The 25,010-nt window shown below is 40.5% G+C and overlaps 1 protein-coding gene across 2 annotated transcripts in view; it reads left to right on the top strand.

Moving 5' to 3' along the window:
• MYLK (myosin light chain kinase) overlaps positions 1–25,010 on the top strand; it is a 203,265-nt gene that overhangs the window by 145,225 nt on the left and 33,030 nt on the right. For both annotated transcript variants that reach the window (XM_063400871.1, XM_063400872.1), the window contains exons 19-21: positions 8,644–8,694; positions 10,292–10,419; positions 13,818–13,971. In XM_063400871.1, the coding sequence (XP_063256941.1) occupies positions 8,644–8,694; positions 10,292–10,419; positions 13,818–13,971 (333 nt within the window). The remainder of the gene's footprint in view (positions 1–8,643; positions 8,695–10,291; positions 10,420–13,817; positions 13,972–25,010) is intronic.

Genomic DNA, 25,010 nt, shown 5'->3' with positions numbered 1-25,010 from the left:
AATAATAAAGTGTTATGTTTCTTCTAAAAGAGGCAGTGGAAAATTGGACCCTTTCATTATTTATCATGCTGCATACTCCACGCCATGCCAGAACAATCAGTGGGCAATGGAAGGGTCTCCTGGCTTGACACAGCCCTGCAGCAGAAACACAAAGCCAAAAATTCTCCCCACTTGAGCATTTCTCTAGAAAGCTTTGAAACTTCCATGAAGGGATTTAGGCACCCAGTTCCCTTTGAAATTAGAACTTATTTCAAATTAAGTTTAAAGGGAATTGCTTATTTCAATTACCAAAGCCACTTGCAAAATCTTCAGTGCCTATTAAATGAATGTTTTTGTCACAACAGACTTTGGAAAAATCAAAGTGCTGCTTGAAATTTTTAAGAGTAAATAAAGGTTTGAATGTTTACAAATAAATATTCCTTTTTCAAAAAAAATATATTACTACTCCACACTTGCAAAGATTTTGTTGTCCTTAATGTGTCTTAAACAGAGGACCAAACCAGAAGGAATTAGCCCAAGATGAGGCAGATTTGTTTGCAGATCTAGAACCCAGATTTCTTGATCCTTAGTCCCAGCATTAGTTTGCATGCAGTATTGAACAGTATAGATTTTTTTAAGCATCACAATAGTTTACATAAAACATGAGCTTTCCAAAAGGACTTTTTCCAAAGGCTTTTTGCAAGATTTGCTGGTGCAAAAGGAGTATTACAGCAGTTGGATTCTATTTTTTAAAGTTCCCCACGGCTGAGCTGTGCAACATAACTTTACTATAGTAGGAAGAAACTGTATCCCACTTATTGCTACTGAGAAAAAAAATTAATGCTTTAAAAAATAATCCTTATAAATCTAAGCATTGGATTAAAGTGTTTAGAAAGAAATGCCCAATGTTTTTTGTAGGGCTAATTCACATCACTATTTCCAGTAAATATTAAGAAATGGCAATTATCACCTGTCACAGTCATTGTTATGAAAACCTAACAGGATATCCTGGATTCCCTCATCTGAGTAATACTTCTTAAACTCACTGCTCTCATATCCAGACCACATACATTGAAGGGCTGACCCAGCACAGAGTTTGATTGCACAAATGTAAGTTCTACTCAGTTAAAAATAAAGTTGCATCAAAGAAAACAACTTCAGCTACACACTTGCAAGTTATTTAGCAGTATTTGGTAGCTTTCTGATAGAAATCTTTTATATATTCTACCACATAAAACATTTGATTTCATGTCAAACACTTTTTTGGTTAGGTAGCTGTGTTCTCTTGATGATAGTTATTAATAAAATGTCAGCACTGACACTGTCCAGAGGAAAACCTCTGGAAGGTTTCACTGTTACCTTCCCAGATCTGAATTTTTAACATTATTGGTACTTGAATGCAAGGCTGAGCAGTGACATCTCTGGAACAATGCACTATAAAAGTAAATATGCTCTACAGGACCCCTTATTGTGTAAATATCTGGTTAGTCCATAGTAGGGAGAATTTTAACTGTTGAACACCATAGAAAAATTATGAGTCAGTGGCCAAGTGATTAGCATGCAGTTCTGTTATTTACTCTTCAATAAACCCTCTTGTTAGAGAATCCAAGTCTGAAAGCACCATTTTAAGAAAATGTTATTAAAACATTAGACTTGATGTGTCCAATTTAGTTAATGTATAACTAAACCAGTAAACACTTCAAGTTTTCTATTGATTTCCATTCTATGAAAATAATATGAAACACAGCATAAATTAATATGTAATGTTTCAAAATCTTCATTTCATGACAGATTGTTTTGTCCTAAGTGTAAAACTTGCCACTTTCCAAGTGAAGACCTCAATTACTCTGGAAGTTACTGGTCTGGTCAGAGAGGTTCTCTTAACTGCAGAGATGTGGCAGTGGGTAGCAGCTGTGACCTGTGACTGCTGCTGCCCTCTGTGCTGGCTGGGACAGTCTGGGATGCTCCTGAGGGTCACTGAGGCTGTCCAAGCATTTCCCTCAGTCCCATTCATCCCCCAGAAGGCTCGTGCTGCTCCCCTCCTGGCTGCTGTGAGATCCAAGACATTTTCTGCACAGTGAGTGCAAGTACTTAGAGTGTTGGAACAATATGAATTACATTGTCAGAGAAGCCTCTAACCAGACTTTACATGGAAAAATTAATCTTTTCTCCCAAGCTGAAAATTCCGCTCTTAGTACATGTAAATCAAATTGCCATTAGCTATTTTTTAGACCTAAATAGGATTTCTCTGCAACTCTAAGTTATGAAAGGTGCTGCCTTGATTCCTGAGGCTTGGGGGTCCAAGGGTGAATAGCTGTGCCACAAGGCCCAGCAGCCAAGCTGGGCTGAGGTAAAAAGGCAATGCAAGATTTAACCTGGTGACTCGGAAAGTTGGTTGCTCCCATTGATGAAAAATAAATCTGTTCCTGTACATATAAAATGAGCAATGGAGAAAATAATTTGTTGTCCAAATCCCTTCTCCTGAGTGCCCTGTGCACTGTTTCTCCAATACTGGGCATGCATTTTGAATCTCTGCCAAGTTACTTTACAGCTCTCATCGTACTGACATTTTCTGAGTTAATATTGGCACAGAACAGTATTTTCCATGTGTATTTCATGGAGTCCATCCTACGTATCTGTATGTTGACAGAAGAAGACAGAAATGTTTATTGGCTGTCTTATGCAGAGAAAAATGAATAGTTTTTACAATGTGACCATGAATTGAAGAGGGATGCTTCATTAATTTCCAGTTAAGTCATTGGCTAGAAATCTATACATACATAATCTATACATATATAATTATAATATATGATTATATATATAATCTATACATATATAGTTATACACATCTATACATATGTAATTATAGGCATATAATAGAAGCATTGAGTTTCTTCTCTATAAAACAAGGACCTAAATCCATTGGCTTGATTTATGTCCAAAAGCATAAAGCACCCAGCTTTTCCCACTGAGACCATTTGGAGCTCCTGAATGTCCCAGTGACCTGGCAGTGCTTTCCTCTGGAACAGACTGGGTAGCAGGATAACCTATCTTGGGTTCCTGTCCATGCACACTTGGGCACAGCTTTTTAGTGTCTAATTGTAGATGTTCTCCCAGGACATAAAGAAGGTGAAAATTATACTTAAGAAACTAACCTTGCTGTCTTGCCCTTACCACAGCTCTTAGAGCATTTTACATGGCCTGGGTTATTTGTGAGCTCTGTTTGATACTGGATCTCTTCTGCACTGCTCAGATTTGCTTTAATTGTAGAAGTTGCTCAAGAACTGAGCTACTAAACTGCAGTGGAATTGTTTATTCCTTCAGCTGAGCTGTTTTCAAATACTGAGTTATTTTCGGTGTACCAGATCATATTATTGAAGCTCTGAGTGTGCTGGTATATGCTAGCTCTCTTGTGACTGGAATGCAAAAGTGAGCATTTCCTGAGTTTTATTTTTGTTTTCAGAAGAGAGAGGCTGTATATTTCTCAATTAGAGGACAATGTCTGCATGATTTAGAAACTACATATGGGATGTTACAACAGAATGACAGTTGTTTTTAATGAAAAATAAAATAAAAGCTTTTAAAAACTGTTATGAAGCACATAAACTCAAATAACTGACTTCCATAGAATTAAGTTTTCTTGTTCCTGCTTGTCATCAAATTTAAGCCAGAGTTGCTTTCTGTTCTATTGCATTTAGAAACTAAACAGTTATCTGGAAACATTATAAGAAATTTGCCCTTTGAGATGCAATGAAGCGAAACTGTTTAAACTTCCAAACCTTGATGAAGTTTTTGAGCTACAGGCTTTCAGTGCATTGTGTCTGTCATTTTCCTCTCTGCCAATTAGCACAGGGTCATGAATGTATGAATAAACTGGCAGGTAATGATGTGTTGTCTTCTTCTGCTACAATTGTAGCCATCATTTTTCTCCTGTTTCATCTTGTCTGTGCTAAAATCTGTAATGTGTTTTTGTGCCATCAACTAAGTCTGTGACAGAAGCAAGGATAGAACAGAATAATTGATTACTTTGACCACAAGGCCAAATGTTTCATTTTTTTTCTGTGCTTCTAGCTCTCAGTCACTCCATGCTTTCTGGCAAGGCAGGAAGTAGTGAAGGTGGACAGAGAACAGTCACTTTTGACTCAGATCTGGATATCTATCCCCAGAAGGGTCTGAAGAAGGTTACACTGGGATTCATTTCCATGGGGGAGAGAGCAGATCTCAGGATCTCACATCCCACAAGCCTGAAGGATCCAAGAGTGATGAGGAAGAAGGAGCAGATACTTGAATCTGTGCTTTCCATAAATGTTCCATAAATATTCTTCTTACCATGGTGTCTGACACATTACAGACATGACTTTTTCCAGTTTCTGTTGAACTCTGAAAATGCTGAAAAAACCCCAATTTAGTTCCTCTTGGAAGATGAAATCTTGACATGTTTTGCATGAGGGGAAAATGGTTTTCTATGTACCTGTGGTATGAGAGTGTGTCATTAACCCTTCTGCTCTCCTGAGCTAAAATGAGGCTGTTCCACAGCAGACAGGAACAGGGATATGTCTTGTTCCTTATGTTAATGGAGTTAGGTATTAACTGTACTTGTTTACCGGGTGCTGAAATCCATCACTACAGAAGACATGCACTTAATTTAAGGCATGTCCCTCAGGGAAGACAGTAGAAATTATGGATTGGTTGGAAATATTATTTGAGCACTGATGTTTTTTTCAGATCTTAGAAGTTTTACTTCATGCTTTATGAAAGCAAGTTGTGCAGAGAGCCATTTCAGGGGAGGGCTATTCCTATTTTTAGTAAAATTCCAAAAAAGGGAAGCAAAAAAGAAAGAGGGAGGCTTCTGAGCATATCTGCTCTCACGACTGCACCATCAGGGAGAGGAAGAGCACAAGCAAATGTCTGGCAGCTACCAGCCTGCATGGGGTTTTCCCCCTTTTTGCTTTATGTCCCCCCACTCAAAAACAAGCCCTGTAAGAGGCCAACCTGCCCTGTAATGTTTATGTTGTTTCTAGAAGGCACAGTCATTAAAGGGGGAAATACTAATCCATTTGCTTCCAGGCTGATTTTCAGTATCAGCCCGTTTCAAAGTAAATACCAAAAGACAAACCATCTTTAAGAAAAAAAATGTAGCAGAAGCAGAGTTGAACTAAGATTTCCAAGAGGCTCAAATATTTTAATGAAAACAACCATTTGACCTTGTCAACTTTGAGTAATCTTACTAGATTTTTTTCACTGTCTCCAGCAGCCTTTGGGGAAAAAAAAAAGGGTAAAAAGTTGCATTTCAAAGAGATGCATAAAATGAGCTGGTATTCTTAAGGAAGATCTAAGAACAGTGGGGGAGTGCACACTGTTAGCCAAAGAAGCCAGCTGCACAGAGCCAGAGACCTGTCCTTGTACTCATCCCCTTCCACCCTGCCCCAGCCTTTCATTCTGCTCAGGGTTGTTTGTGTCTGCAAAACAGGATATTCAGCCAGACCCTCCAGCAACCCTTGGCAATCTGCACAGTTTGATGAAGTCCAGTGACAGTCTGTATATCCTCAGTTAAGTGAATATAACATCCTGGTGGGTAAAAACTAAAATTTATACCGAAAAGAATTGTACTTGCATATAAAAAGCAGTGCCCTAGCTGAATGAAGTGATGAGTTCATGTTCTCTGCTTTGCTGCTATGGAAATCTTCACGGGGGTGAGAGTCTTTTAAACTGGCTTAAGCATAGCTGTTCCAGTATGCATGCACTTTGCCTATTAATTAAGGTACTGCAACTAATGCACAGTGTAGGCCAAGAGGTGATCTTTGAGTGAAAATCATGCTGGATTCAGGAATTTGCTTTCTTTTTCTGAAAAATTGCAACTGTATCTGCAACCCAAGACGGCACTTGACAAATGGTGCTTTTTCTTCATCCTTGTTGCCCTTTGTTCATATCAGGCTTAATGGAGTGTGGAAGCAATCAAATTCCTGTCATTGTAGCTTGTATTAAAAGCCATTGCAGCTCTGAGAGAGACCCAACAGCTACTTCATTTCAGTTTAGAGAAGAGAATCTGATGTCAAATACAGCACGCGCACAAACAGAAATGTTTACATGTCTCTAAACCATGTGACTGAGAGAGTTTACATGGGGTTATGCAGCTAATGAGTAACCAATGGGTTATTTCCATTATTGGGGTGCTCAGAAGTAGATGAGAAGCCAGACTTTACAGGTCTTATGTTACATCCCCCTGGGGGAATGGTTTCTTCTCCCTCAGGGACCCCTGGAATTCCTGTCATGTAGTCTGACCCTTCCTTCCCCTTCTGACCCCCATTGGCTGTGTGCCAGCTTGCCCCTCCCTCAGAAACCCTAAGAAAAGACCCCTGTCCCCCGGGATCTCTCTCTCTCCTGGGACAGCATCCTGGAATAAAGATATCTGCAGCAAAGAAAGGGTGAGAGCCTCTTTTAAATCCTTATCCTGTCTCTCTTGATATAATCCTCCTAGGCCTGAGAAGGGCTGAGCTAGCTGAGACCCTTGAGGGGAATAAGGAGGGTTAAATTATCAGTCTTCCACGTGGCACCTGGTCATGTACTGAGTTTCATCTGCATAATATGGCTCCAACCAGAAAGAAGAGTTTCAGCTCAGGGTGTGACCACACCATGACAAGGAAGCTGCTCTGAAAACACCACTTGCTGCCTTTGCTTGTACAACTCTGGCAGGAAAGAGGATGTAGAAATACATTTGCTGTCTCTTACCACTGCAGCCAGGGTAGATGTCACTCTGTTGGTAGCCAAAAAAGTGACGTGTCCCTTTAATGAGCAGTTGTGTTTTTGGAAGGCCTCAGTTTAAAGAGGGTTAAGTCCCCATGGAAGATGTGGCAGGACAGATGCCTTATTTACACCCTGGTAGTCCAGTGATCCTGGACTCACAAGTACTCATCTGAAGCTTTAACTAGTTCTGCTGGGCTGGCAGTTGTCAAAGAAAGGCTTCTTTGGGAAATAGCCAACTATTCTTTTTTGTCTCGGCCATAAGTACTGTGAGAATATCCATTTTTGTGTTTCTGGTTGCTACAAAATCAATAACTTCACAGCATGGCCAAGCATACCTTTAGGGAAAATTACTAAAAAATTGAAAGAAGGTGGAAAAACTTTTCTATATTCAGTGCATAAAGTTCTTCAGAATGAACTGAGTAAAGACTGTTGTTGGCAGCTAAGCCATTAGATATTTTTAAAGTCCTTTGGTCTTTTCACATCCTATACCACGTCACCCACTATCTCCATTTACTCTAAAAATCAATCTGTCTGTTGTTTGAGCTATGGCATTAGACTCCCACAGTGGTTTTGCATCTCATGGCTCCTGAGTTTCATGGAGCTTCACATGATGTGTTCCAGGGTATCATGCACAGTTTGTAGTTTGCTGCAACCAAAAGGCTTAAAATCGAAAAAACCTGTTTTTATTAGTTTGGTGTAATCAGGGGGATATTTTGCTGCTCAGTGTCTTTCTCATTTGAAATAACTAAATAAAAAAAAGAATAGACTAAAAAATTCCAACCTTTTGCATCTGTTATGACTGTCACTAGGCACCTCTGTATAGTGTGCCAGATACTCAAAAGCACTTAGCACATGCTGCTTCCGTTGGAGGCAATAACATCTTAAAAGCCAGGCTACTTCAATCATGCTGCCCAGCTGAGCATAAGAAAATAAGAAATGTTCTTTCACAGCAGAGGCCATTCTCTGACCAGGATGCTTAGAATAGCAGGCAAAAAGAGAGGGCTGTAAAAGGAATGAGCTCCTTCACTTGTGGAATTCAGTGGTTTGAAGGCATCCAGACTGTTGCATTTAAAGGCCACCACTATACATAACTCCTATGAATGTGTCCTTTTGAACCTGTTTATGTTTCTGTATTGTAAAACAGTACTTGTTTGTGAAGGTTGGTTATGGATGTTATGTTTAAATTCGTGTTTCTCTTATGCCTGCTGTCTGGTAATTTAATTAGCTGGCCTCTAATTCTTGTTTTGTGAAAAACAGTTAATAGCCATTTTCTACCTGCATCTTCTCTGTTGTTCTTCTACTTACCCTGCAAAATTTGTAGAACATTGTCATCCAAAAATTTATGGGTCCAGATTTCAACTTCTAAGCCATATTTTTGTAGCTTTGACATTTTCTTTTGAGAATATAGCAAAAGGTGTTCCCTACTCAAGGAAGAGGATGAGGCAGAGCAGAGGTGCTAATACTTTTGGTGTATTGCTGTTTCTTTGCAAGCTCACAAGTGGTGTGAGAAGCAGCACATGGTGTTAACTACCCTACTTTTAACTGAGATATTCAGCATTGATTATGCTGGAAATCTGAACATAAATTCAGTATGAGATGGGTCTTGGCCCAGTGTTTTCATCTGTCAGTCTGCCATAAGGAATGGATGATGACAGGTCGTGGGAGAAGTAGAGAAGATTTATTTGAATCTTTTAAAAGTTTCATCTTCAACTGTGAATATTCTGAGGATCATACAGGATAATAAAAGTGTTTTTTAAAGGTATTTTTAATTCTTTAATTCTTTAGTTTAATATGCTGGAAGAACAAATATATTTTCAAGTTCCAACAAAGCATTGCAATGGATGTTTGTGTTTAGTCTGGTACCCCGCAAAGCTCACCTTTGAATTCACATGGTTTGTTGTTTGTTTTTTTTTTAACTAGGTGAAGCAACAGTGAAGAAGAAACCAGCTCCAAAGACTCCTCCAAAAGCAGGTAATTTGTTGCATGTGTCACACACATTTACCAGTGCAGCTGTTTGCCTACTAAGATTGTTTGCATATGTGATTAAATGGTAGGTAAGTCAAACATTTTTTACACTGTACGAAGAATTAAATTATGAGCATCCAAAGAAGTTACTCTCAGAAGGATTACAGCAAGATCCTGCAAAGTGTCAGTAGTGTGCAACTTCTGCCCTTTTGCATATCCACAACAAACCTTGGCTTTCTATGAGAGAAGTTTTTCTGTGTACCACAGAATCCTCTGCATGAGTAGCTGCCACAGAGAATGTGATAGATTCTACTTTTCCTCATTACTGGCATTATGGTAACCTGTTCGTGTGTTTGCAATCTCTGAGGCAAAGCTATATTTAAAGTTACAAGAAAAGTTCCTCTATAGGAACTTCTTTTCAGTGTTTAAAACTTCTCCAGATTTTTAAACTGTTCGAGCTGCTTTCTATGCCAGATACACACCTCAGCCTAGTTTCCTTCAGATATTTTCAAAACAAAAACATTTTTAAAAGATCAAGCCTAGAGCAAGGGGGGAAAGCCACTTTGTTTTAATTACTTTGAAAAGGAAAAGAAAGCACTTTTTTCATGCCCAGTAGCCCTGTGCTTTGTAAAGAATGTTACATTTGGCAATGAGGTCATTGTAATATTAGGGAATGCCTCTTAACTTTTCTGTCAATATGTCCTCAAGTCTGCCCCCTTCCACTCCAATACACACACACAAGAATAATTCTTTTATCCTGCTGCTTTTATAAGCAACAGTATAGGTTTCACCCTGGAGTTGTGCAGCCTATGATATTTCTGGCACTGCGCTCAGCAGCTCCCAGGGCTCTGACACTCTCAGCAGCACAGCTGAGAGGCAGGAGGGAGCACTGAGAGCAGGAGAGGTTCTGCCATCTATCGATGCTCGGGCAGTGAGAGGGAGGAGAAGGAGCAGTGCCTGATCCCTGAACAGGGGGAATGAATGGGACTGCAAGGTTAAAGGAAGCATGGTGACACACAAACAAAAAGCTCCATCGTTGCTCACGGCAAAATTCAGTGTGATGGAGAAAGACTTTGACTTCCTTCCTTGTCTCTCATGATGTTTCTGTGCCACAGAACGCTTATCTCGCCACTGAAGCCAGAATCCTCACAGGCATTGAGTCTTAAATTTTCTGAATTCTGTTATTGACATCAGGGAACAGGTTTGCACACCCCCTCAGCACATGCAAATTGATAAGAAGGTAGCTGGAGCCATTCTTCAAAAATACAAAGCTCAAAAGAAAAAGATTTTCTGAAAAACCCACAACAAAATTTCATAAACTGTATATTTGGAATTGGTGGTAAGTGCCAATGTTTTTGTGTTTTGAATGTCTGTACCTTGGTCGTGCATGAGCAAACTTTGGATGGGTAAACTGTTATTGCTTCACTCCCCTAGAATTAACAAATCCACATAATTTTTTTCATTGCAAGCAACAGGTAACTGCTAATCTGGATTTCAAATGCTGCTCTGAAACAGTTGAGCTGAGAAATGTGCGTATTTTGAATTTTGAGAAAACTTTGAGTCATTTGAAGGGATATTTTATTTCTTTTATTTTTTCCTTCAGCTGCCCCTCCTCAGATTACTCAGTTCCCAGAAGACAGAAAAGTCCGTGCAGGTGAATCAGTGGAATTGTTTGCCAAGGTGGTAGGAACAGCACCCATAACTTGCACCTGGATGAAATTCCGTAAGCAGGTAAATTGTTTTCTGGTCTCTTTTAACAGTCATTGAAGAAGCAGAGCTGGAAAGGAACACCAATGACTATCTCCCATTTTTCTATCTCCCTTCCTGAGGAACTGGCAAAGTCCATGTTGTTCCTGCAGATGTTTTCCTCACCCCTACTGAAAACATTTCACTGAGGAAAGTTTCACAACATCCATTAGCAAATTATTGCAGTGTTTATATAGCCATAGTGTTAGAACTTTTTTCCTAATGCCAAAACCAAAACTTTCTTGCTACAGTTTAGACCCTTTGCTGCCTATCCCCTCCTAATAAAGAATAGTTTCTTTGTGAAAAGCCTCAGACCATGAATTAAAGGATAAGTGATGGGAAAGATACAGGTATCTGAAAAGTATCTGTCACAAGAGACATTTCTCTTCTTTGAAAATGACCTCTTCTTTGTTGATGTTGGGTCTAAAGTTATGTCAGAGGAGCAAAATACCATATAAAAAACTTGAGTGAATTGTCTTGCAACACAAGTGCCACCACACAGGGCACAACAGCAATCCATGGCATCAGTGCCCTCACTCCCTAGGGTTAAAGTTCCTTCTACTTGAATGGATATCTTTAAACTGTATCACATGGCCTTAAGGGCAGTGTCTGAAGAGAGCTGCTTTAACAAAGCTATTTAAAATCACTGTAAATCAAATAACCCAATATTCAAGTTCAGACTGGAAGATGAAGTGTCACGTTAGGACAGAGCAAATATCTGCTGTAGCTGCCGTTCTGTTTATTTCATTCTGAACTTGTTATGCACTCTATAGAACACAAATAAAAACTTCTCCTCCTAGAAGGAAGTTTAGACTCTAAATCCAGACATGTCAGCATTTATTTGAAAGAATTCAAAACAGTTTGTTAGTGCAAAGGGTATTCCAGAGTCCATCCTTGCTAACTCCAAATAACCTCTTACTTTAGGGGAAAGGATGGGTTTTCTCCTAAACTCTTATATTTCTTTAAATTTCTTTAGCTTCAAGACTGGAATTAACCACTGCTTTCCACAAAAAATAGGTCTCAGAAGCTTCATTGACATTCAGTGTTTGATTTTGCTAAGCTCTGTCTTAACATTTAAGTAAAATGTATCCCTCAAAAGTGAGTTTCTGCTTTGTGCAGAGTTTGGAGCTCATTGTTGAATACAACAATCCTATTTACCTAGATTTTAAGGCTTTTTTTATATGCAAGATCTATGTGGTAACAGGGACTAGCAGTTCCTAATGCCCATATCAGATCCATAACCTGTGATTCAAGACATTTTCTCCTTTATAAAATGCTATTTTTACCAACTTTATACTTTCTTCTTTAGTTATCCACTATGAGACAAAGTGAAGTATTGCAAAACCATAAATTAAAATGACAAAAACTTTTAAATTATTCATTCTGATGAATGAGATACAAAAGAAAAAAACTTCAGGAAGGTCACCAAACACTGTAGGAGGACAAGTGAGGGCAGCAGTCTCTCATTTATTAATTTAAAAGGGGAGCCAGTTACTGTGTCCTGTGCTGCACCATAATTTTGCTTTATTCTTCACTTCACCACATATTGTTTTACGCTTGGATTTCCTCCTTCTCTATTACTGTGGTTGAGCTCAACTCTGTTCCATTCCCAGTCCTAAAAAGTGAAAACCAGCCAAGTGTTTTGACAATTTACTGGGAGTTATTTGTGGTTGTTACTTGAGCTGATCCCACAAGGGGAGAGCTGTGATTCCAGCCCTGCTGCTGTTTGCTGCAGTGTCCTCTCTGTGTTTCTTCCTCACATTCCCCCAGGTGCAGGAGAGCCACCGTGGCCCCTCTCAGGTGTATCCCAAAAGATACCTTTTGCCTGAAGGAAGGGAAATGTCGTGAAGGGGTGACCCATACTGTTGTGCAGTGGCAGTGTAGTGGAGGGATGCTGGGACTGTGCTGAGCTGAAGAGAGGAAAACCTTGGAAAACCTTGGAAAACCTTGGAAAACCTTGGAAAACCTTGGAAAACCTGGGAAAGCCACTTCATTAGCTGAGTCCATCACTGAACACTGCCAGCTCTTGTAGCTTCTTAACTACAACCAGAGACTTTCAGGATCCCATGGATCCAACCCATGTTCCCCATTACCACTGCAAACCCCTGAGCATCCTTCCAGGGCTGTCTCTTCATCCTTTCAAGGATTTCTCTGCATCCCTTCAGGGCTTTCTCTTTATCCTTTCTGGGCTTTCTCTGAATAATCCAGATCTAGTTCTGCTATCACCCCTTGACTAATTTTAATGAAGCAAAACATAAAGACAGTTTGGAGTCTCAGAAGCGTGTAGGCAGGATGGAACAACTTTCAGCATAATTTAACCCTGCATAATCCCATTTGCTAACTTTCTATCTGAGATATTGCAGGATAATCTTTCTAAAGTTACTTCTGGGCGGATAGCAGCGCATGTGTTTTGTCTCAGTTGAGGAAAGAGCAGGGAAAGTCCTGTTGTTAAACTTTTGATTTCTTCTATTCTGAATATATTAGACAAGATAAGGCAAACTAAATAGCCTTCATTTTTAATTAAATTCTGAGAAAGATTTGGAAGAGTCACTTATCTAAGAAGGAAGTGGTGGGAGGAAGAAGGGCATTGACATTATGTTGTCTGTTTCATAAGAACACAGTGTACAGCTTCTATAATTGCAGTGCAGCATTATGAGGTTTTTAAAGAACTGTCATGTCTCAAGCTAATGCTGATTAAAATCTAAGTCACCTTGGCCATTTATGCTGTGATAGCTCCGCTTCAATTAAAAATGAGTTCATAATATGCCTGTGGTATTCAGTGGAGATTTGGATTTTTGCTTCTCCAGAAAATTAAAATGCTATAGGGAAGCTCCATCTGCTCTTTGATTGTCTCTCTGTACAGCTGCAGTGTTGTATCTCCATTCCATACAACATTGTCTTCATTGTTCAAACCCAAGAATCTGTTACCCTGGGTTGTGTGGAAGCACAGAACAAGCCTGGTTTAAACAAGAGGGCAAAAGTCACAGCAGTGCATGGTCTGCACGCTGGGCCCCTGGGGCAGAATGGCAACTGAACGAAGGCTAAACCCTTGTTCCTCTGTGGTGTCTTCTCCAAGATATGTGAGACCAAACCCTGTTCTCTTGACAACTGCACAGTTTGCATTTCCAACCTCTCAAAGTTAAAGAGTGACACTCCTGTTCCTTAGTGGGGCTCCCTGTGGCCTTTGCAGGACTGGAGCCATTACAATGTTCCACTGCATTTCTAGATGATTCGTGTTGATTGCACATTTACCAGCTGCACATACTCACTTCTGTAATAGAGTTATCTGCAGATAACACTCAATATGATAACACTGTATTGTGCTTTAAGCTCTTTCAGATACAAAGAAATTTATCACATAATTTTTCTTTTAAATTCGGCAGATTCAAGAAAATGAATATATTAAAATTGAGAATGCTGAAAACAGCAGCAAGCTAACAATATCATCAACAAAGCAGGAACACTGTGGATGTTACACCCTAGTTGTAGAGAACAAACTTGGCAGCAGACAAGCACAAGTCAACCTTACAGTTGTTGGTAAGTCCATAACAATATTTTATTTATATACTTATTCCTCAGACATCAGTCTACATTTGCATTTTATATAATGACATGCAACAGGTTAAATAAAATAATCGGTTAAATTAAGAAAACTGAAATAAAAGCTGGTGCTTCAAAAAATGGACAGTGACATTGTAATAAGGACAATAAGCAAGATCAGTAGGGCTATACTGTGCTTATTTGGAAAAAAGTCTTAATTCCATGGTGATGAAGGCATAAAATATATAAAATAGCTCATGCTTAAATATAAAAATCCCCCCACAAGATAAAAACAGCTCATGTCTCCATTTGAAATTCGTACCATGGTCTGTTATTTCATAGGGACAGAAGCAGTGAATAAAGACCGTGTATTTTGAATATGGAGCCCTTCATCTGTGGGTTTTTACACAGGTGTCTTAAAACTCCAAACAGCCTTGTCAGGCGACACTCCCAGGCCACCAGGTTTGTGGTAGCAGACTGTGGACAGCCACAGAGATGCAGACTGGCAGACAGTTGCAGTTTATTTGCAAATAAAACTGCAGCTTAGTGAAGCTCAGCCCAAATCTAGATCTGTGACATCCAGCTCTGAAAGGGCTGACTGAACCCACCTTGGTGTGGATGCACAGCAAAGAGCTTCCAGGGAAATCCAGGGAAGTTCTACAGGCAAAGATGCTTTTTGGCTAAACATGAGTCTGTGGCGTGGGTCTGTTCCTGGGCTCTGTTACCTGTGGCCCGCAGAGGGGTTGTCACATCAGGTGGTGCCCTGGGAGCCACGTGGGTGTGAGCAAGGCAAGAAATGTGGGTGTAAGGCCAGAGATGAATGTCTGACCCCAGTGAAACCAATGGCAAAATACCTTTAACCCAAGCTGGACTGGAGATTCACTCCAGCAATCCAGGGAATTCCATATGAAGTTTAATGAGTACAATCATGCTTTCAGGTACAGTATCCACTGAAGCAGACTGAAGGTGACTTAATGTTGCTCTACATATTATCAATAGAGGCTTCCTGATTATTTAAATGAATTCCTTTCATCCAGTCTGTGGCTTTAATTGCAGTTAAAAGATAACTGAATGGCTGAGTATAAATATCAAGTAGATAGCAGCAACATGCCAGAGAATTCAAGAACAGAACAAAATAGAATCAGTATTTTTCCCATGATGCATGAATAAATTGTACTGCCCTTTCCAACAGCAGGTTGTACAGGTCAGAAGTACATCTACATTAAAAGTGAACACCACTGGTCCTTGAATAAACATATACATTGGTCTGGGTATAGGTTTTGGCTGCAAAACCCCAGCTGATGAGCAGCTGGAAGAATGGCAGGAGATTAATTGCTCTTTGCATTTCCCTTCTTTTCACTCTTTCCTAGGCAACTGCTGCAGGCAGCTAATGGTAGCAGGTTATTGGGCAAGATGGATTTTTTTTTGGCTGCACAAGGCCAGCAATTCCTATTATCTCGTTACTGTGTGAGCCTTGACTCATTATTATATAAGTCATTGGTTTATATCCTTTGGAGTTAATTGGCTTGAAAGTCTGTGAATTCTATAACCTTATAAAGCTACATCTCAGCCTCCTGCTTTGCTCTTCCCTAAGAAATGTGCCAGAGAACCGTGGATTCCCAGAGTTGCTTTTGGGAGAGTTGGGTGAAGAATCCTTACAATGTGCAGGAGTTTGCCATGTGCTTTGGCTGATGACAAGCTCTGTTTCCAACTAAAAAGAATAAATTCCATCTTGTAAAATTGCCAAGCTCTTCAGTGAGACATCTCGCTGATGTCAGCAGTGCCAAAGGCATGACAAGGCCTCACTGCTCCTAGCTTGCTGCACATGCATTTTAAGGCCAGATTCTTCCATCTGGGCGCTCAAAAATGTGGGAAAAGGGAGCAGAAATGTCTTCCTTCTAGGAAGAGGGTTAGAATCTCACTACTGAGATAAAATCCTTCTCATTGTTTGCACCTTTAAAGGTGTCAAATGTTCACTGAAGTTGGAAGGTATTTTTCTTTAAAACCTGTCAGTCAAAATAGGGAAGCTATGTTTCTCTGAATATGTAAAACCTGAGACTTCTGAATCTACCAAAGCTCATCCTTAGTCTTAAATTCCTGCTGGTCCACTCTCTCTGCTCCATCCCAAGTACTGGGAAGAAACTTGCCCCCCCTGCCCTGACCCCACTTTCACAAGTATTTGAGGAGAAAGTCCTGGTGCTCAAGATCAGCTCTGTTTGCCTCAGGCCTTTACAGTAATGCTCTGTCTCTGTGTGAGCTGCTTCCCTGTAAGTTTACTGAGACAAGGCACATCCATGTGTGTGTTGTGTGCTCAAAATGCTGCTGCCTGACCACACTGCACAACTGAGCCTGGAATGTGTTGAAACTACAAGTACAGAACATTTGCATTCTGGAGGAGCGTGTCTGAGCAGACCCAGAGCTGCATTTCTCAGAGAGCTAGCTAACACACTTGGCTCTTCTGAATTTTAACAAATCAAAGACATTTGTTAAAATATCAAATGAAATAAATATGGAAATTAGGTATGGTATTTATTTTATTATTACCTCCTACAACCATGTAGGTTTCAAAGTCTTCATGCTGATGGGCAAGTTTCTCATGAGTCCAATAAACATTTCTCAGATTAAATTCAGACTGTAACACATGTCAAGGAGCAGGCTGCCCAGCAACCCCATCCCTGGAGATATTCAAGTTCAGACTGGATAAGCACCTGAGCAATCTGGTCTGACCTTATAGCTGATTCTGCTTTGAGCAGAAGGTCTAAAGACCTTCCTGAGGATATTTAAGACCATCCTGGACCTTGGTTTTATACTTGTAGTTGTCAAAGACCTTTTTCCACAAAAAAAATAACATTATTGACTTAACCTCCAATCAGAGGACAAAGGATTGAGCTTATCTGCAGGATTTGAATCAGAAATTATCCTGCTATGATTTAAACCCTGAACCCTAGATTGTAAACTCTACCTGAGTTTAATAATTTGTAGAAATTATTTTTAATAATGACACTTAGGGAAGCAAGGATACCCTGCATTCATTTAAATTTAACGCCCAAAGTCTTAAATTTAACTGCCAGACTCGGGCCTCAACTACAATCATAACTGAACTGTGCAAGGGTTCTGACACTTAAAGTATTTAAATATTTCATGACTTGATGCAGTTTGGGCCATGGGAAAGGATGCTCTTGAAAGAAGCCCACCTTCATTCTAAGGGGTTTAATTTCCTTTAATGAATGTCAATGGACAAAATGTCCATTACTCTCAGCCTCCAGTGTGAGCTGTGTGCACTCCACACAGCAGATGCACTGATACATAAACCAGTCAGAGGAGACTTTTAAAATGATGGTGTGGTGCTGAGCACACAGCACTCAGCCACGAGGACTGAGCCTTGTGAGTCACTGTGTACCTTTGTACAAGCACTAATAATACTGGGAGACCTGCAAGTCTGTGAGACATCCAAGTTAAGCAGTATCTTCTTTTAAGGGGTTGACTGGTCCCAAAATGTCCTTGTTGAGCTCTTCTCTATTGTTACTATCAGCTCCCTTAAATAAGCAATTTCCTTAGCTGACTGATCTCTCTAGGGAGATGTTGTAACATGTGTCTGCTCCAAAATCGAAGCAGCCTGATGTGAGATTGAGCTAATGATTTACAGCAGACAGTGTGTCAGATTGAAGAGGACTTGTGTTGCCAAAGCTGTTAAATGAGCCAACGATGAGCTTAGTGTAAAATATGAGTGATTCAGGCAAGGTAGAGCTCTCACTTTACAATGACAGCAAGGAGTATTCATTCCTTCCATGCCATTTATTGGATGCATATAGATATATTTATCAAATTTATGATTCTGAACATTGTAGCTGTGTGGTAGCCCCGGGTCTGTAAACGCCTTTGAAAAAGAAACTTGGTTTTCCTACCTTTTAAAACTGGGTACTATAAAAAAAGAGTCAGAAGGATAACACAGTATTCAACAAGGTTATCTGTCTCTAGAGAAATAATCTGTTCTGCAGCTATGCCACAAGCTTGCCACATGGTTTTGGGCATATTGCTTCATGTTTCCATGCCTACTATGCAGAGGCTTTTTCATGATCAGTGTTTAGTGAATACTTTGGATATTAGTGCTGTCTTCTACATTTTGAAAACAGAAGTAGAAATACACGTACTGCCTAACTGGGGGCTGATTTTGACCAACCTTGTTTGTCTTTTATAAATCCTTTGGGATTTTTACTGTTCCTGATGTGATATTTTGTGAGTATATATGTATATCTATGTATGTATATGTGTATGTATGTGTACACATATACTTACATATATATACACATACATATAAGTGTCATGGTGATTAGTAAACTCTGTGGTAGATATATGCAAAAGAATGAGAGCAATGTCATTAGACCCTGAGAGGCCTAAAGTTAGAAGTTATGATGTTTTCATTACTTTTAGCATTGGTGCATGTACTGTGTTTTGCAGCCTTCTCTGGTGGAAATTGATAAACCAAGTACTCAAGAACACACACACACAGATATATATATATATAAAAGCACGTTGCACACAGGAATGCAAGTAGTGTAAGATGAATTCACTAATACCAGCTCGTCTGCCCCGTTCCATAATTGATTTGAGATTGGGAAGTTACTTTGTGTGAGGAAGGTGTTACTTGTATGCCTTTAGCAGAATCTCTGTGAGCACAGTTTTTCCAAGCACAAGTGAGAAAATACAAATTTACTTGAGAACAAATCTGATCATCACTAATTCCAATAGCCATTGAATGTAATAGTAGGATTATTAATTGCTGCTGTGAAGGGCTTGGTTCTGGTTCCACAAGTCAAAAACATGCAAGCTATATTAGCATTTGTTTTCTGCCCCAAAACTCTGTTGCAGGGAAAGGTGGTAGCAGCACCAGCAGTGCACAGTGACCCTTTCAGCACTGTGAGTGCACTGTGTGAGATCCTGACAGATCTGGGGCAGTGCTCACCACTCAGACAGAGAGGACCCAGTGGTCAGGGGTCTGTGTTCCCTCTCTGGAAAAGTTAAGTGCAGACATCTGGGAAGCAGACAGTGAAGGGAGACAGTCATAGACATTTTGACACTGAGTATTGCAGCTCAGAAGCACAAATACAAATTATTCTGAAGATCTTCTTTTGAAAAGCATCAGATTATATCTTGCAGTATGTGATTCCCTGTTTACAGTCAGGTCAAGAATGCAGTGAATTTCCTAATAATATGTGGGTGGACTCGCTCTGTGACCTTCAACCTTTCAAATTCCTCTGGATTGCTGGAGTATTTTTGTCACTGGTTTTATGGTTAAAGAGCAACTAAACTGGAGGTTAAGGAAGAGATGTCTTATGTTGTTGCTGTTGTAGTTCAAGAGCATAGTAACCTCCTCTGTCAGCTTCCCACTAATGCACAGTGGCCAAACTCTGCAGCTGTACCAAAACTAAATTTTCACAGAAAGATAAAAATGTGTAGAGGAAAACCAGCTCACACTGACCTATGCATTACTGCTGGCACACTGATCCAGGTTTATCCCTTGAATGGTCAGGCAGTTTCAATGTCATTTCTGTTAGGAGAAATTGCAGGAGAACTCCATGCATAGTTGCTTTTTCCTGATGCTTACCTTCAGCTTTCTTTGAGGAAGAAAATAAACATCTTTACAATTGCAACAAAATTCCTGCATTTTACCTAGTTACTCAAAAATGATTAACCACAACTCCTGCACACACACGTGAGGTTCCTAGGACCCAAACTCACTCCAGTGGATTCCTGCTAGGGAAACTCCTAAACTTTATTCTGCCTTTCAGTGGGCAGGTTTGGGAGCTCTAATTCAATCAATTATCAAAAGCAGATACCTAACGTGCAGCACATGAGTAATCTGAACAGCTTGTTGATTCGGGCTCAGGAGCAGATGGTTTAGAAAAAGGCTCCTGAGAATGCATTATCTATTTGTTTATTCCATTAGGGCTGTGGCAGAAGGAGATGTTCTAGTGCTGAGGGCATTTGCGTGGGAGTGGCGGGCTCTGGTTTCGTTCCCAGCTCCATTCTCCTGTGTGTCCTTGGGCAAGGTCATTTTACACTTCCATGCCTCAGCTACCCCAACAGCACAAAGTGATGCTCTGGGTCCCCAGTATTTGTGAGCTACTTTATCCACAGGTCTCAGAAGAGCAGTTTGTATATAACACTTTTATGTCAGAGTTGTCAGGAGGAGCAATGTGGTGAGAGTATTCTGCAGTGTATTTTACAGGGGAGGTGTAGATTTCAAAGTCTGGACTAACAAGTCTTTACCAAGGGGTCCTCTGCTGGGGAGGCTGTTTCACTAGCAGAAAACTCGTGTTCATTTCAGTTTCTCTTGAGTTGTTTTGCAGGAAAACGCAGGCATTTTCTAGTTTAACTTCATCCTAAACCTGTGCTACGCTAACATACAGGGTGTACATTAGTGACAGGTGTTAAGGGGTAACACCTCTACTTGTGGCACTGCTCTCCCTTGGAAAAAGAGCTGCAGGGTGTAGTTTTCCAAGGAAAGCAGCGAGGTCTGCCATGACCCCAAGCCCTGCCAGCGATAGTGCCGAGTTCAGTTATGACCTTTTATGGTTTCGCTTTTCTCCTGCTGATGGATTTCAAATGAAAGCTTTGCCAGTGCTGTCGGCATGGACAGTGTTCAACTGGCTTTTGCAGCATATTAAATACCTTTCCTGGCTAAACAGCTTGTGGAATGGAATTAAATTGTTTCTTTCTGTCTGTTCTTTATCTGGCAGACAAATATCACAATAGCTAATAATAGTATTATACAGTAATATGATAACTGGATTTAGAAAGAAAACAAACCAATTTTGAGAACAGATAAAGAAAACTACTTCAGAGACGTTGCTTCAGTGCTGTCTCTGTTCATAAAAGAAAGGAAAAAAGAACTTTTCAGAGCCTGTGGTTACACTGTTCTCAGTTTTCAGAGGCTTTTTGCTGGAACAATATCTCTGCTTAAGAGCCAGGGCCGTGCGAGCTCTTAATGCACAGCAAACCCTGTTGCCTTGCCTTGGCTCAGCCTGACCCTCACAGCAAGTAGCAGAACAATTTCCATTTCCCTGCACTCAGATAAGGAGATTGCTGCCTTTTTTGGTCTCTTGGAATGGTTCTTGTGCTCTGAGGGCTCTGTAAACTGAGCCATGTGGAGAAGGCAGTGAGGTCTAGATAGCACAGTCTCGTGTCATGTGGGTGTCCTGGATGAGCTGTGGGTTCACCTCCTCTGCAGAAGGAGAGAAAGTCCCTTTGCTCATGCAAAGGAATTTTCACAGAATATTCTGAGTTGGAAGGGACCCACAGGGATCATTGAGTCCAACCCTTAAGTGAATGGCCTGTGCAGGAGTTGAACCCACAACAAATGTTACCAGCAACATGCTCTAACCAATACACCACTGAAAAAAAGGCAATGACATCAAGTCAAATTTATCTGATAAATAGCAATGATTTAAAGGCTGAGCATGCTTATGTTTTATGCTTCTCAGAGTGCACAAATACAAATTAACTAAAGTTTACTTCAGGCTGTATACCAAAACCTGTTTACCAAAATATTTCTGAGAACTTATCTGAGGAAGGAGTGCAGCTGAATTAAGTTTGAGAGTAAATAACAAGTATGTGTTTCAGTGCTGGTATGGTCTTAAATGTGGCTTAAACATTTCATGCAGGGCTGGCTCATCACATTATCATTTGCCCAAAGGAATACATGCCACAAAGAATAAACTGGAATCTGACCTCCTTGCTTTTGGGGTAGTGGTAATTTATGCCTCCCTTTGTTGAGAAGCAAGGAGTTTTAATCTGTGCCTGGTTTGCAGGAGCACCAAGGACTATAAAGCAGTAGAGCCTCCTTCACATCACCTCCAGTCTGCTCTCACTCCTCTCTGCTTGGCCTACGGCTCACAGCACTCAGGAGCTGCTCCTGCTGCTTCCTCTGTGCTGCTGGTGTCAGCAACGTATTGCAGTCTCTGTGCTGCTCTGAAAATAGACCCTGAGTCAGGTTTGAGGCCAAATTAGTTTCTTATCCTGCTCCTTTGCCTGCCACAAGGCCTTGGAAGCCAGCTTGGGGTGACCCTCCTCATATTCCTGGAGAGATTTACGTGCAAAGGCGTGAAGTTTGCAGGATTCTGACCAGGTTCAACAGGACTGTGTGGATACAGCCAGTCTGACCATGATAATCTAGAATGTCACAAGTCTTGATTTTAGGGTTATGTTATGTAGGTTAGCCAAGGCTAGAGTACCCCCAGTTTTATATAGTTAAGATACCCAATGGTGGCTTTCTTTTGTTGCATGTAACAGTGAAATTGAAGTTAGAGAACAACATTTTTAATTAGTTCTTTCTCCTATAGAAATGTGCACACGTGCACTTTGGGATGCTCTCCCTTCCTACAAGCTCACACGTTGGATTGTAGCTATGGATTGCTCCACAAGAGGAAGAACAAAATTTGCTCCATTAAAGCCAATGTAAAGCCCTCATAATAAAAGCCTAAGTATGAAATATGATTGTGCATGTCAAAAACTGCACGTGACATGCAGTGGAATATTGGAGACAGGCAGCTCAGGGACATTAATGGTATAGTAAACACTAAAACAGAAGGACAAATATGAGAAGGGTGCTTGTCTTCCACACCCCTCTTCAACTCATGGGATGTTTTTATTGGAATCAGTTAATTGTGCTGATGGAGATTTCGTATTCCAGAAGGGAATGTAGTTTGGCAAAATATTCTAGCTTTCAATACAGACAGATGAATACAGGGTAACCTTTAAAATCCCCATAGAATAAACTATTGAGAAGCAAAACAGACACATGGAGAGACCATCTGCAGATCCTCTGAATGTGCAGAGCTGTAGAATACCATCCAGTCTGATATCAAGTAATTTTTAAGCATGGTGAAATGGTACATATACATCTGTCATATTAAAAAAGAGCAAAGATTATGCTTTCATTCCTGTTTATGATCTCCCATAGCAGCTACTACAGTATTTATACACTGAACAGATCTGCAGGCAGCAGCACATGATAGACTTCAAACAGAAACTTGCATCTTTCTGGCTCAGTAGAGTCCAGCCAAGCTTGCAGGTTTTCATCTCTGCCTATTGGGAAAAAATGCCTTAGGAATACAGAAATGTTTCCAAGGCTAGTAGATATTAGTCTAGAGCCATGCAGCATTTCCTTTGCCACTGCTGTCCCCTTGGCCATGGATGTTTTCTCTGCAGTGCTCACATACCTAAGCCTTGCTTCTGTAAACCATGCTGGCCAGAGGGACTCCAGTTGTCTAGGGAGTCACGGAAAGAGAGCCCACTGAGGAAACTGAGGGCTGGGAAACTGATAAATCTTGCCCAGAGTTTCATTAGGAAACAGAAGTGTGTTGAAAGTCAGCAATGAGAGAGTGTATTTTCATGCCCTGCACGGTAAGCAGGCTACCATGCTCTGCAAATGCTGAAGGCACACTTTCTTCATATAAACCCAGTGCACAGCACTAAAGCAACCTAACATTTTATTTTTAAAGCAACACATACAGGCAGGTTTGGCTCAGAGAATCTGCAGTGCTTTGACAAACCTCAACAGATGCCACTGTAAGGTGATGGACTACTGGCTTGGCTTTTTCTTCAAAGTATTTTCCTCCTGCTATCTGAAACTGCTCTGTTCTGTTTGGATTTAGGATAAGTTGGCTGTTACTTATTCAAGTTCTGTCTGCATTTTGAGATGATGCAGTGATGGTTACATAGGAGGGAAACAAGACACAGAGCTGAATATTCCACTTCTGTAGAGATTTTGAGAAAGACAGAAGATCATTCCCAGCGAGGCCTGCATGGATAACAAGTTGTAGTGAAGATGCTGTTGACACTGTCAGACTAAAATCATACAATCCTTGTGTGCCATGCCAGCAGCTCTCTGATGGCTGCTGTGGGTGTGGTACAAACGTGCTGATACTGCAAACGGTGTGGGCACTGAATCCCCACTCCTTGCAGCTCCAGGGAGGCTGGGACAGGCCCAGTACAGGGAAAAGAGGTGCTGCTGTTTGGGCACCAGGAGATGAAGAGTCAGTTCTCATCTTTGCTACAATCTCTCTCTTTCTTAGACAAATCATGTAGCTCCTCTGTGGTTCAGTTCATTAAATATCTACTCTATAAATTCATGCTTGCTAATAGCCCCTTCCCTTCTGCCAGAAAATGAGGTGAGTAAAATGTGACCACTAAGTAGGACAATAAGCTGTCCCAGAGGTTAAGGACATCTGGTCTCTGACATGTGTTTAACATGTGCTGTGTAATGATGACTCCTTGTGGAACGCTGTTTTAAGTGTTGCCAGAATGAATAAAGACAATCTTGATTCTGGCAGTCACTTTTTCTTCCACTGGGGGTTCTCATACTGAATGCAATGGCATACTTGGTGTCCACCTCCCTTCCTCCCTCTCAGCCCTTCCCCTCATAGTTGAAAATTTATATTTATATATCTTCTAATATGTTTAAGTTGTGGAGGGAGATGTATTTTTCATCATAACTAAATTTTTTTTTTCAGGGATGTCACTGGGCAATGAAACTTGCACTCTTCCAAATAATGAACTGACACTTAACTATCTTGATCAGATTAGGCTGTCCTAATTTCCCTCTCTATGAGTTAAACCACAGCAGTCAGAGGAGAGGTTCCTCTGTCAAGAACCAAAGGCATGTTTCTGACAAATTGTGGCTATTTCTGTCAGCTCAGTAATTTTCCTAGGAATGATAATTTGTGTATAGAGGGATATAGTCTGTCACAGTGAGGCTTTGATCAAACTCTGCAACAGCTTCCCCCAGCATTTGGATGTTTTTATTGCTGAGAAAGTGGCAGTATTTTTTGGCTGCTTTGTCAGCTCTGCCTTTCTTACAGAGAAAGTGATAATGTCCATTAGCAGCTTGAACAAGCAAAATGGGACAGGATTTTATCAGTCCATGTTTAGTGTAACCACTGTTTGTAGCTTGTCACACTTTCTATCTTTTTTCATTTTCTCTCATTTATCCCATCCTTTGATTTCTCTTTCAACCTTTTGCCACTAGTTCATCC

The sequence above is a fragment of the Prinia subflava genome, chromosome 6, assembly GCF_021018805.1.
Source record: "Prinia subflava isolate CZ2003 ecotype Zambia chromosome 6, Cam_Psub_1.2, whole genome shotgun sequence".
NCBI classification, from domain to species: Eukaryota; Metazoa; Chordata; class Aves; order Passeriformes; family Cisticolidae; genus Prinia; species Prinia subflava.
This window is presented reverse-complemented; position numbering and strand designations above follow the sequence as displayed.